The sequence below is a fragment of the Hypanus sabinus genome, chromosome X1 (genome assembly GCF_030144855.1).
Source record: "Hypanus sabinus isolate sHypSab1 chromosome X1, sHypSab1.hap1, whole genome shotgun sequence".
In the NCBI taxonomy this organism is placed as follows: Eukaryota; Metazoa; Chordata; class Chondrichthyes; order Myliobatiformes; family Dasyatidae; genus Hypanus; species Hypanus sabinus.
This window is the reverse complement of record NC_082738.1, coordinates 43787382-43800045: the sequence shown is the minus strand read 5'-3', so window position 1 is coordinate 43800045 and position 12664 is coordinate 43787382. Positions and strand designations below refer to the sequence as shown.

Genomic DNA, 12664 nt, shown 5'->3' with positions numbered 1-12664 from the left:
TCCCTTTTGGGCCGTTTGCTACTGCATTCTGTTTCAATTGTTATCATGTCCTCTATCAGCTCTTCATCTGTCAGTTCTTCGTCATGGGATGCCAAAACCACTTCAACATCATCTTAGTCAACTTCCACAAACCCAACCTCCTTAGCCAAACTCACTGTCCTGACTTCATTCACCACGATCGAAACACTTAATTATGTCTAGTTTTACACTAAGTGTAACACCCTTACACACTCTTTAGGCTTTTCCAATACCTTAGAACTCCCCTTGCTAACGGATGCACAAAATAAATCGACATGATGCTCACAGGCATGTATTTAAGCAATGCCAGCTAGAATGCAGTTCTGGGGGAGGAGCTTGGCTGCTTCGGGTGCGTGCTACCTTTTATTGTAACAGTGAAAACAAGTAACTAATGTAGGTCTTTCATAACAGTAAGGTGTCGTAAAGTGAACGTTTGAAAAATAGGATACCTGTATTTCAGAAGAAATGGTCATAAATAACCTTCATTTTTAGTTACACATTTAAGAAAAGTAAGTATTACTAGTTTCAAACTCTTCAATGATGAGCTGTCTTGACCAAAAATAACTGTTTCCTATATTATCCCTGTTATGAGTTCAAGAGGGTAACATGATGGGAGATTGATGCAGCTAGTAAACTGCTGCCTCAAAGCTCCAATAAACCAGCTCCACTTCTGTTTTCCATTCCTGTCTTTATAGAATTTGCATATTGTCCCTGTGACTGCGAGTTTTCTCCAGGTGCTCCAGCTTCCTCTTGTGACTCAGTAGGTAGAATGATGGGCCATTGTAAATTTCCCACAGCGGGTAGGTGACATAGAATTTGGGGAAATAAATGGGTGAGGGGAGAAAAATATTCTCAAATAGGCATTCACTTGATCAGCATTGACTCGAAGGGCCAAAGGGATTTCTGTGCTGTATGACTCTCTCTCCCCTTGTCCATGACTTTGTGGAGTCCATTTAAACTGTTCATCAAAAGCTGCAGCTTTTCTAATTAACACATGCAAAATGCTGGTGGAATGCAGCAGGCCAGGCAGCATCTATAGGAAGAAGCACTGTCGATGTTTTGGGCTGAGACCCTTCAACAGTGTTTTTTCCTATAAATGCTGCCTGGCCTGCATTCCACCAGCATTTTGTGATGCTTGAATTTCCAGCTTCTGCAGATTTCCTTGTGTTAACTTTTCTAATTACAAGCTGGTTTATTTAAATATAATTTCTGGTTGTATCTAATTTTCCAACTAGCCTAAAGCAAAAAGTACCAAAAAGTTTTAATCAACTTTTTCTGAAAATATCTTGTACAATGCCAGTGTAATCCATGATGCACATTTCAAGAGCAAATTTACATGAACAGTATTTAGTAAAATATTTAATTATGATACCCTGGGACTTTGGTATCATAGACCTACAGCAAAGAAATGAGCCCTTTGGCCCACCCTGTCCATGTCAGCTATCAAGTAAGCATACTAATCCCAAGTACAGTCGGCCCTCCTTATCCGTGGGGGATTGGTTCCGAGACATCTCCGCGGATACTCAAGTCCTTTATTTAACCTGTCTCAGTGCAGTGGTCTTTAGGACCCAGCAAACCCCCAGACTTTTTAAACATGTCTCAGTACAGTAGACAGTAGGACCACGTGGTGCACCTCCGAATCCAGTGTTTCTGTTTACGAAAATAATCACGATCCCGATTGAAAATCAGGTGGAAGTAATGAACTGATCAGAAAGAGGTGAAACATCATCGGTCATTGGAAAAGCATTAGGCTACAGTCAGTCAATGATCGGAACAATTTTAATGCAGCATGTGAAAGGCCCTACCCCGATGAAAGCTACAATTTTACTAAGCAATGCAATGGTTTAATTATTGAAATATGTATGTTTCTTAAGTGTGTTATATGCATAGAAAGGTAAAATATGTACTATATACCAAAAAAATGTTTGACTAACTGATGCTAAATAATACTGGTTGTACCTTTTCCAACTTCAAATCCAACTTAAAAGTCTGACTCAGGAATTGAACTCATTCATAACCCGGGGACTGCCTGTACTTTTAACTCATTTCTAGATTACTTACAATACCTAATACTATGTAAATAATTGTTATACTGTATTGTTTATGGAATAATGACAAGAAAAAAGTCTGTACATGCTCAAACAATGAGTGCAAGGGAGAGAACTTACAGGTTTTCCCCAATCGGTGGTTGGTTGAATCCATTCATGTGGAATCTGCCGCTAAGGAGGGCTAACTGTACCTGCAATTCATCTGCAGCCTGCCTTTACGTTGGAGATTCAGTGCTCCTCCAACTACATAAATATTATGAGAATCTCTACCTGCACCACCCTCTCAGGCAGTAAATTCCAAACTTCAACCATCCTATAGGTTCTTCCCTGCATCTTCCTCACCATCTCCCCGACTACCCTCTTATCAATATACTCAAAATGCCTTGGGATTTTTCTTATCTTCCACTGATACTTCTCATTGCCCCCCAAATCTATTTATTTATTTATTTTTAATTAATTTATTTTTTTAAAATAAAAGAATCCCACCGACACTCACTACTGGAAAAATCTCCATTTTCAAACCTCTACATCTAACATCTGCTTCCTTGGTGTCTCTTTGCCTCCAGGGTTCTCTTGCCCTTCACCCTTGTAATAACGTATGGGACCTGAACTCGGTTTCACTTTTAAAAGATTCCCACTTGTTGGATGTACATTTTCCAGTTAGCTGCTTCCGGTCTACATTTGCCAGGTCCTGTTTGACGGTGAAACTGGCTTTCACCCAATTCAGAATCTTACTCTTACACCACAAATTAAACTGGAACAAAAATTTGCAATTTGCTCTGTTGGAGCTTTGTACTTCCGCAGTATATGCAGGGAGTAGGATGGTGGAATGATTTTGAAGACCCTTGCTAATGCCACTGGAGCAAATGGGTTGGAAGGGGTCATCAAAATCCTGCACCGGTGGGTGTGGGCGGCAGGAACTGCACCAGCAATAATGGTATTGGAGGGCAGTCTTGGTGGGGGAGGGAGGAGGCCACAAGAGTGCAAAAATAAGTGTAGAACTAATGTAGAGGAGTTTGTTCTTTAAATTAGATAATCATTTGATAAACAACTTGTGTATATTGTAGTATACTTTAATGAAATTGAACATAAACTAAATCTCCACTTGTGCACTCAGATCTAAAAAATTAATTCAGAGCACTGTTTAATTCAATCATGTTAACTTTCCACATCAAATAACATAAAACAATAAGAATTTTTTTTTAAATAGAATAAAATGTTTTCAAATTAATTGCATGTCTCATGCAATAAGAATTAGTGCAATGGTGAGTTCATATCATCACTACACTAGCAAAATACAATATATGCTTATGAACGTACATATTTTAAATGGTTTGGTAAATATGTTGTAATATTATTTGAGAAAACTCAAAGATACTCTCTTCTGTTACACCACTAATTGAGGCAAGCTGCTGTACAACCTTAAAAACAAAAACACAAATTGAGATATTTGAAACAATTCATTACTTTACAGTTGCAATTACAGTAATTACTGCAAGATATGAGACTAAAGAACAAAACTCATTGATTTCTAGCACAATAGTATTTTTATATTTGTATTGTTTACTACCTTGTACCACGGTGAATAGTTCAGTATAAATGCACTTGCTCCAATAACCCCAGCGGCTAAAAGCATGCAATCCTCCTTCACCGATAAAAATTTTGCTCTATGATAAAGTTGAAATGTTATTTGTCATTTGCACATGATAGATTTTGAAACAACTAAGACATAAAACAAAAAAGTGCATTTTACATAAACTGGCTGTTTGCACTTTAAATTGGTTAGCTAAACTTCCTTGGATAAGGACTCATTCCTCACAATTGAGGATGACTTGCTTCTACTCCAGCATTTAAGGAGTGGAAGTTGATAACTTAATGTGAAAAGGTCTTTGCGCACTAGTTACTGAGTGTATAAAATAATAAGGTCTTGGTCCAAGGACAAGGAAACTTAAGATGGACACTGTTAACCTATACCCACACAGCTGATCATGTACTCGGGTGGACACAAACACACATGCTTTCTCCCACATACTCTTCCTTTGCTTTCTTCCTAACTTTTAACCCCAATCCACTCCCCTCTACAGTATCTCCTTTCCCTCCAATCCCCCACCCTTTTATCCTCCTTCCATGATCCCTCCATTTTGGCACTCTCACGCTTTATCATTCCCCTTCCATCTGTCACTGTAACCCACCACCACCCCTCCCTAGCCCTGCCTTCCAAACTATTCTTGCCCAGTCTGTCTCTTACTCCCAACTGCTCACTGCTGATTCGGGCTGTCTCCACCTGCTGTTTCCCAGACTGCAAATTCTCCACCTGGATCCTGTTTCACCTTGTGTTTGTGATCTTTCATTTTTATCTTGCACTCATTTCCCTTGCTTGAGTACTTATTAACTCTGAAATAAGTCATGGATAAAGTACAGGATTCAATGATGTTCTGAAAGCCTCCCTGAAGAAATCCCCACCAACTCCTGCATATCTGTTCAAATTAGGGAATGAGCTTTCAGGATGAAACTGCAAACTTTGAGGCAGTGCATTAGTGCATAAAGTCCAGTGTGATGGTGGAGGAACAGGTCACCTCACAGATCAGTAATCTGTGACTGCACAGATTGTCTTTGGAAGAATTTGGAGCTTCCCCCAATGGCCACAAACCTGTAGTAGAAGTAGTCTTCCCCAATCCCAAGGGCTCTAAATGAAAAAGAGTAAATGTGGTACCTTCTTGCATTGGTTGGGAGGTGGTTGTGAGGAGTAAGTGATCTGATCCATGAGCAAATTGGCATAGGGTTAATAAGATCAGAATTAAATATGTGCCTCAAAGATTGGTGTGAGAGAAGTGGTGTTGAGTTTGCGGGACACTGGCACCAGTATTGGGGAAGGAGGGAGATGTTCTGATGGGTCGGCCCACCTGAACTATGCTGGAACCAGGATCCTGGCAAATCACTATCTAGGGATATGGATAGGGCTTTAAAATAGTAGGGGGATGCTATGGAAAACCTATGGATAAAGTAAAAGGGAAGGAGAGTCTAGAAAAGGTTACAGGAGTCTCCAGAATAAAGAATTTGACAAAGTTTAGAAAGAGATAAGAATTTAACTTAAGGTAATATGAAGACAAAATTGAGAAAGGTGGTGAATAGAGGACTGAAGTTGCTATTTGATTACATGAGCTAACTGTGCTATAAGCCCAGTTACAAATTGGCTGGTATGATGTTGTGGACATCACAAAAACCATGGTTGAAACATCTTCCAAGGATACACATTCTATTGAAAATACAGGTAGGTGCATAGAGGGGGTGGGGTGCCTCTGTTGGCAAAAAATGAAATCAAATCCTTAGAAAGCGTTATGGGATCAGAAAATGTACAATCATGTGTAGAGTTAAGAAACTGCAAAGGTAAAAAGACCTTGGTGGGAATTATGATAATTGGGGGGGGGGGGGAGAGAGAAGGGAGAGAAAGGATTTCAATATACAGGTTGATTGGGGAAAATCAAGTCAGTTCTAGATCCCAAGAGGGAATTTGTGGAATGCCTAGGAGATGGCATTTTAGAGCAGCTTGGTGTCAAGACCACTATGGAAAAGGCAATTCTGACTGTGGTGTTGTGCAATTAACCACATTTGATTAGGGAGCTTAAAGTAAAGGAACCCTTAGGAGGTAGTAATCATAATATTATACAATTTGTCCTGCAGGTTGAGAAGATAAAGTCAGATGTATCAACATCACAGTTGAGTACAGATAACTACAGAAGCATGAGCGAGGAGCTGGCCAAAGTTGACTGGAAGGTGATACTAGCAGGGATTACAGTGGAGTAGCAATGGCTGGAGTTTCTAGGAGTCATTTGGAAGGTGCAGCATCCATTCATCCCAAAGAAAGATCAGGCAAGTCAAAGAAATAGAAGCAAAAGAGAGGGTATACAATAAAGTAAAAATTAGTAGGGAAGCTAAAGGGTTAGGAACTTTTAAAAAAAACCTACAGAAGACAACTGAAAAAGCAAAAAGATGAAAATACAAAGGTAAACTTACCAATACACATCTTTATTCTCAGATTTGTGACAATAAAGACTTCCTTCATGGAAATACTCTCAAATAGCAACAGAGACATTTATTTTATACCAAGCAATTATTGGACTGAATTGTGCTCCTTACAGCCTATAGTCTGTGCTTTCGCTTCAGATGCACCTATAATTTGCAAATCCATTGATCAACTGGTAGTTGGGGATTCTGTGGCTGTCTTGAAATGGCACTGAAGGCCACAAGCAATGACTTGTAAAATGTTCTTTATTAAGCAAAATTAGTGACCACATCCAAATAAATGGGATTCTGTTATTTATTCCACTTGGCTCAGTGTGTTGGTGCTCTGTTGCTGAATTTTAATGCAAGTTTAATAGATTTGTGAAATCAAAAGCAGTAGCAAAAAATATTCAGCTGGTCTCTAATTTCCATATTTCTAAATACAAGCCTGGAAGTTGGTGACTCGTTGTCCCAAAAGGAGATTGCTGCTGGCCAGGGCTAAGTATGTTTGTGTTCATTAATACCAGTATTTATCTTCCTACCCAACAGGGAGAAAAAAAAAGCAAAATTTCTCATAAAATAAAAGCAACAACATTTAAGTGAACAATTTGTATTAGATTTGCAATATACAGCATATCTGAATAAATGATTATCCTAGTCAACTGGGTTGGGGGTTTGTTTTTGTCATCTGGAATCCCTTGCTTACGAATTTTAAAAATACAAACGTAACCAATTTTAAGCAAAGTTAGTAATGTACAAAGAAAAGTACTTGCCTCTGGAGTTCAGTAGGTGTGGAATTTTGAAGAGTAGTTTTTAATAAACTTTCATAGATAGTGTTTCTCCTTATATAAACATATGTCAGCACCTTCAGAGAAATACTGTGCAAATGCTTAACGGGAACAGATGGATTATTATACCCTACAAAGGTAATGTTAAATAGGTAATTGTAAAGAGTAGTCTAAATAGTCTTAAATTTTTTATGCTTACTTTTCACAATCAATCACACAAAATCAATTCTACTACAAAGTAACACTTGGTCATTTAAACATAACAAAACTTGATATTATTGAAAACAATGCTGACTTGATTGTGTTACTGCCCAAGTGAAAAAGATTGTTTCAAATTGATTTACCTTTTATATTATGTGAATGTATGAGTCTTAGTGTAGCAGAGGTTTTTATTTCATTTGGCATTATGGTAAAAGATTGGAGGTTGGAGTACTGTGTATTGAATAAGATGAAAGGAAAACTTGGTCACAAACCAAGAAGTCATTTCAGTTGACAGCTTATGGTATAGAAAGCACAAATTAAAAATGAAACTGAGAAAAAACTCAAGAAACTCAAAACACAAATATATTAAGGGCAAAGAGGTATCAAAGGTTTGTTAAAGATAAAAATAGGTAATTAGTATGTGTAAATGTTAAAGATGGCTATGATCAAAGTTGACTTTTTTTGCTAGAAAACACAGAAGCTATTATTAATTGTGGAATACTGGATATAATAGAAAGAGGCAAAAACAATGAAGGGTAGGGTAGGGAACAGTGGATGTTCTAGCAACAAATCAGTGAAGCATTGACAATAGAAATACAAGAAATTTTGAGAAAGAATGCTGCTTAAGCAGATATTATCAGTCTAGATTATATGCATTTTAAGTGACCTTTTTAAGGAGGTATTGTGGAGGATCATCAAGGGATATGCTATCCACAAATTTTAGCAATGGATATGACAAGGTCCGTAGGCAGACTGATCAGAATAAGAAACTTCAGGAATCAAGAGAGAAAAAAATCATTTAAAATTAGCTCAATGATAGTGATTGGGGAGGTGTTTGCAGAGGGAGTCCACTGGGCTAATAGCACATGTCTATTACTTATATGACACATAACAATTATGAACAAATAAGAGAAAATCGTGCATATAAAAAATAGTCAGGCTAGTAAAAAGCTGTAAAATGCAGGGAAAATGTGATATTTGGGAAAGTGACAAATGGAATTCATAGAAATGCAAGTAGTGCACTAGCACAGAGTGAACAAGTCAAGAGATTACATAAGTAGGATTTTGATTAAAAACAGCTTTCCCCAGATTCTTAAGGGTGGGAGTAAAAGTGGGTAAAGAAACAGATTAATTAAATATACTGCACAACGACAGGGAAGCCTTGAGAAAAAAAAACTGTAAAAGGAAAAAGGGAGATCTATATATTTAACTGTTCCCAATTAAAATCTTACACTGATATGGCACCTTTTGCTCAGGAAATTCTAAAGAGCTCTGCAGCCTAATAAGTGCATTTTGAAATATATCCCGTGTTGTAGCATTAAAAACAAGGCAACTAATACAGGCTCAAAATTTTCCACAAACAACACTGTGACCATGACCTGATCATCTAATTTTATGTTATGGGTTGAGTGCTGATCACTGGACAAAAGGAATAATTTCTCTTCTCTAAATTTGCATTCTTATTCAATTCCTTCCCAGAGGTTAAACATTTGATTAAAATACACCTTATATTTAGTAAAATATTAATTACAATTTTTGGACTCACCCATGACTACTACTAGTAGTTCAGTGTGTGTGAAAGGGGAAGGAACATTGACTTGAAAATTCAGAGTTTTGAGAACAAGGAGCTCTGAATCCAGGAGATTTGCGCTTTTGTATGAAAAGCCAAGAGACCGAAGGAACTTAAGGGCCATGGCATTATTAACAACCTGAAAGAAGAGGCAAGTAAGTAAATCAATCACATCTTCTATTCCAGTAAAACATCAAGACAGAACTTGTATTGAATGTCCCAACAACATTATTCAGATATATTCTAAAAAGGTTACTTGGTAATGGAATGAGATCTTGCTTGCTATTTGAACACAAGACATAATTCGTAGCACAAAATGTTCTTGGACTGCAGTCTGCTTCAGTATCCAGTCAAAGTTTTCCGAATCATTGTTTGAATCTGAGCACCTAGATGGATACAGTTTATCAATGTATTGAATCATAAACCTGCAAAATAAAGCAAATTTGAAATGTTATTATAGTTAGTGTCATTTCTTTCAAATCTTATAAATTCTTAAAGTCATGAAATCTCTCAAGCTGTGTGAACTCAACTTTTCAATTTTTCTTTTTTCCCCCCCTCTCTAATGTGTACTCACAGAAACTCCTTTATTATCCATGATGCCTTGGTGTACTGCATTATCAACAGACTCACATGTTAGGCTATTCTTGCCATTGAAGTCTGATATCAGGCTTTATTTCCTCTCAGTTGCTCCTCTATTGCTATTCAAAATAATCCTGTTTTATTCAGTTTAGCTTAAATTAGTTCATAAGTTACAGGTTGTTCACACTCTAGTGGATATTATTTTCCCCCCAAGATGAACATTTATCCAGATGGATATTATTTCCTTACAAATTCCATCATACCTAATAAATTTACACTTTAAAAAATTACTGCTACTGGATACAAACAATCTAATATAACTTGTTTTTATAGCGAAATAAAAAGAACAGTCAATTTAAAACTTCATGAATGATTCAGGTTTCATTGTGACTTTAAAATGAATGCAAAACATTTTGCAAAGTTATCATATCTCACCCGAGGACGAACATCAATCAGTACAGGAGCTGAAATGTTGTTGTGATATACCTGGCTGATGGAGATTGTGGAGGAGTTGTTGCCAATCCAAACTGACTAGGGACTGCAAGTGAAGGAATCAAGGATTGAAAAGGGAGTAATGACACCAAGGACTTGGAGCTTATAGGTTTAGTTTAAAAGGGATGGTGGTATTGAATGCCAAGCTATAGTCAATAAAGAGCATCCTGATATATGTATCTTCGCTGTCCAAATTTTAGTGAAGAGCCAATGAAATGGCATCTGCTGTGGACCTGCTGCTCCAGTAGGCAAATTGAAGGAGAACCTAGTTATCATTTGAAAAGAGTGGAAATAACTTAGTTTACTAATTGTTTTCTACATCATTCAAGGTGGGGTCGGAAATAGTATTTTTCAACACCATACAGCATATTTCTCAGACGGCAAACTTAAAATGTCACCAGGAATTCACTATCTAACTGTAATGCTCATTTACCTGTCCAGTAGTTCCACTGCTTGGTATCTGATTAGATGATGAAGCCCCAATTGATCACAGAGAAGGAAAATAAATTCTGTGATGAGAGAGATAGAGGGAGGGAGGGAGGGAGAGAAGTTACTTGTGAGTGAAAAGTACAGAGCCGCTTTTGAACTCGATAGGCAGATGCCTGGCCTCACCTATTAATCGTGTCTTTTTGAAAGCTCCTGCGTGCTGGGACAGCTTCAACAGGTTATTTTTATTTTTTTTCGCCACATCCACGAGAAACTCTTCCAGCATCTCTCCGGTGAAGAGCACTAGTTCAGGGGGCAGTCGGGAACAGCCCCAACTCTGGTCCGCGTTCACGACCATCGTTTTCTCCATATTCTTTCAACTCCGAAGGCCCAAAACCGTGCGGTCTGCTCGCTTCAACACACTCGGCTAACCTTCTCGATCAATCGAGAAAAATCCCAACTGGCAAAACTCTCCAACGGTCTACCCGGCTCCGCGAGGGTGCGAAGCGAAAGGCGACACGCTCCTCGCACGTGGGAAGTCACGTGGCGCGCCACGCGACCCGACAGCGCATGTCGGCAGTTGCCACGTGTCTTGCGCCCAATGTCATCGGCATCAGAGGCCAAAGTCAAACTCAGTCTAATCAAGCCATCATTTTAACTTAGAATGAATGTGGAAGAAAAACTTACCTTTGCTTATTAGACTTAAAGAAGCTCTTGGGTGAAAAAGACAGGCAACTTGTCAGGATCTCCCACAGCACATTGCAACTAATGAGGAGCTTCCAGAGTGTACTTTCACATACTTTACATAGTCCCTATTTAGATTAAGGAAAGCAGAAAGAATGCTTGGAACAAAGGGCAGACTGCTGGAAGTAACTCATCCATAGTTCAGAGGAGTCTCCTCTGGTCATTTTCAACTGATCATCAATGATCTTCATGTCAGGAGAGAGAATGTTTGATGATCAATTCCATTCACAATGTTTTGGGAACTGAAGCAGTCCCTACCTACATGCAATAACGTTCAGAAATAGGAATAGTTGCAGATCCCCTTCCAAAATTATTTCATGTTATTAATTCACTCCTTTTCCCTAATAATCTGGAGAACTCAGCCTTGCACATTACTGATAATGCTGCTATCCTGTTTAACATAGTGGAGATGGCTAACAACATTCAGGCAGTAGTTTTACTCCCTAACACTAACTCATTGTTAAAAAACTCATGGGATAGCTGCCAGGCCTGCTCCTACTGACATGTCCCTGCCTACACATGCAGGCACCTTCCAGTCTCCTCCCAGGTAATAGGATTCACCTGCCTCTTGTTGTAGACTTGCAGACTATTTAATCCTAGTTCTCATCCAGTCCAATATCCAGTCCAGTCATACACTCACAAAGACAGAAACAAGAGGTTTGATATCAGAAGACCAACAGAGCCACAGGAGTGTTTGGACAACACCTCAAGCCATTTTCATTCCCTCCAACACAATGACCCCCCCCCCCCACAGCACTAAATGAGAGTAATCATGGAAAGAAAAATGCCAGCCACTATTAATTTAACAAGATTAAACCAAAAACACAAGGGTTTATCAACTCTAAGATATTTAGTAAACACAGGTGTTCAAAAATCCTAGAACCTCACTCTATGGCAAGCTGCAGGGCTCATGACACCTTGTTCACTCATCAAACCAACCGGTCTCAACCAGTTTCTCCTAGTTTTCAGTCTCCCTGCCTAAAGTTTATCTTATTGTCTGTTGTATTTAGTTTTTGTTCTCTATCGTTTTGTGGCTCCTTGTGGCTTGTTATTTTGTGATCTATTATTAAAATTGTCATGGAGTCAAAGAAGTCCAGCACAGAAACAGGTCGTTCAGCCCAGCTAGTCTGTGGTGAGCCATTTAAACTGCCTACTCCCATTGACCTGCACTGGGACCATAGCTCTCCATAACCCTTACCATCCACGTACCTATCCAAACTTATCTTGAATGTTGAAATTAAGCTTGCACGTACTTGCACTGTTAGCATGTTCCACACTCTGTGACTCTTTGAGTGGTAAAGTTTCTCCAAGTTTGCAGATGATACGAAGCTGGGCGGCGGTGTTAGCTGTGAGGAGGGTGCTAAGAGGATGTAGGGTGACTTGGATAGGTTAGGTGAGTGGGCAAATTCATGGCAGATGCAATTTAATGTGGATAAATGTGAGGTTATCCACTTTGGTTGCAAGAACAGTAAAACAGATTATTATCTGTTTGGTGGCCAATTAGGAAAAGGGGAGGTGCAACGAGACCTGGGTGTCATTGTACACCAGTCATTGAAGGTGGGCATGCAGGTACAGCAGGTGGTGAAAAAGGCAAATGGTATGTTGGCATTCATAGCAAAAGGATTTGAATACAGGAGCAGGGAGGTTCTACTGCAGTTGTACAAGGCCTTGGTGAGACCACACCCAGAGTATTGTGTGCAGTTTTGGTCCCCTAATCTGAGGAAAGACATTCTTGCCATAGAGGGAGTACAAAGAAGGCTCAGCAGATTGATTCCTGGGATAGCAGGACTTTCATA

The 12664-nt window shown here is 38.8% G+C and overlaps 1 protein-coding gene across 1 annotated transcript; it reads right to left on the bottom strand.

Annotated features, from left to right (window-relative positions):
- Positions 1 to 3391: 3391 nt before the first annotated feature.
- cntd1 (cyclin N-terminal domain containing 1) lies at positions 3392 to 10609 on the bottom strand. Its single transcript, XM_059956730.1, has 7 exons — positions 10311 to 10609; positions 10132 to 10207; positions 8884 to 9052; positions 8604 to 8766; positions 6842 to 6986; positions 3637 to 3733; positions 3392 to 3487 (listed from the first exon to the last, which is right to left on the bottom strand). The coding sequence occupies exons 1-7, from the start codon at positions 10492 to 10494 to the stop codon at positions 3392 to 3394; spliced, it is 930 nt and encodes a 309-aa protein (XP_059812713.1). The 5' UTR covers positions 10495 to 10609.
- Positions 10610 to 12664: the final 2055 nt, after the last annotated feature.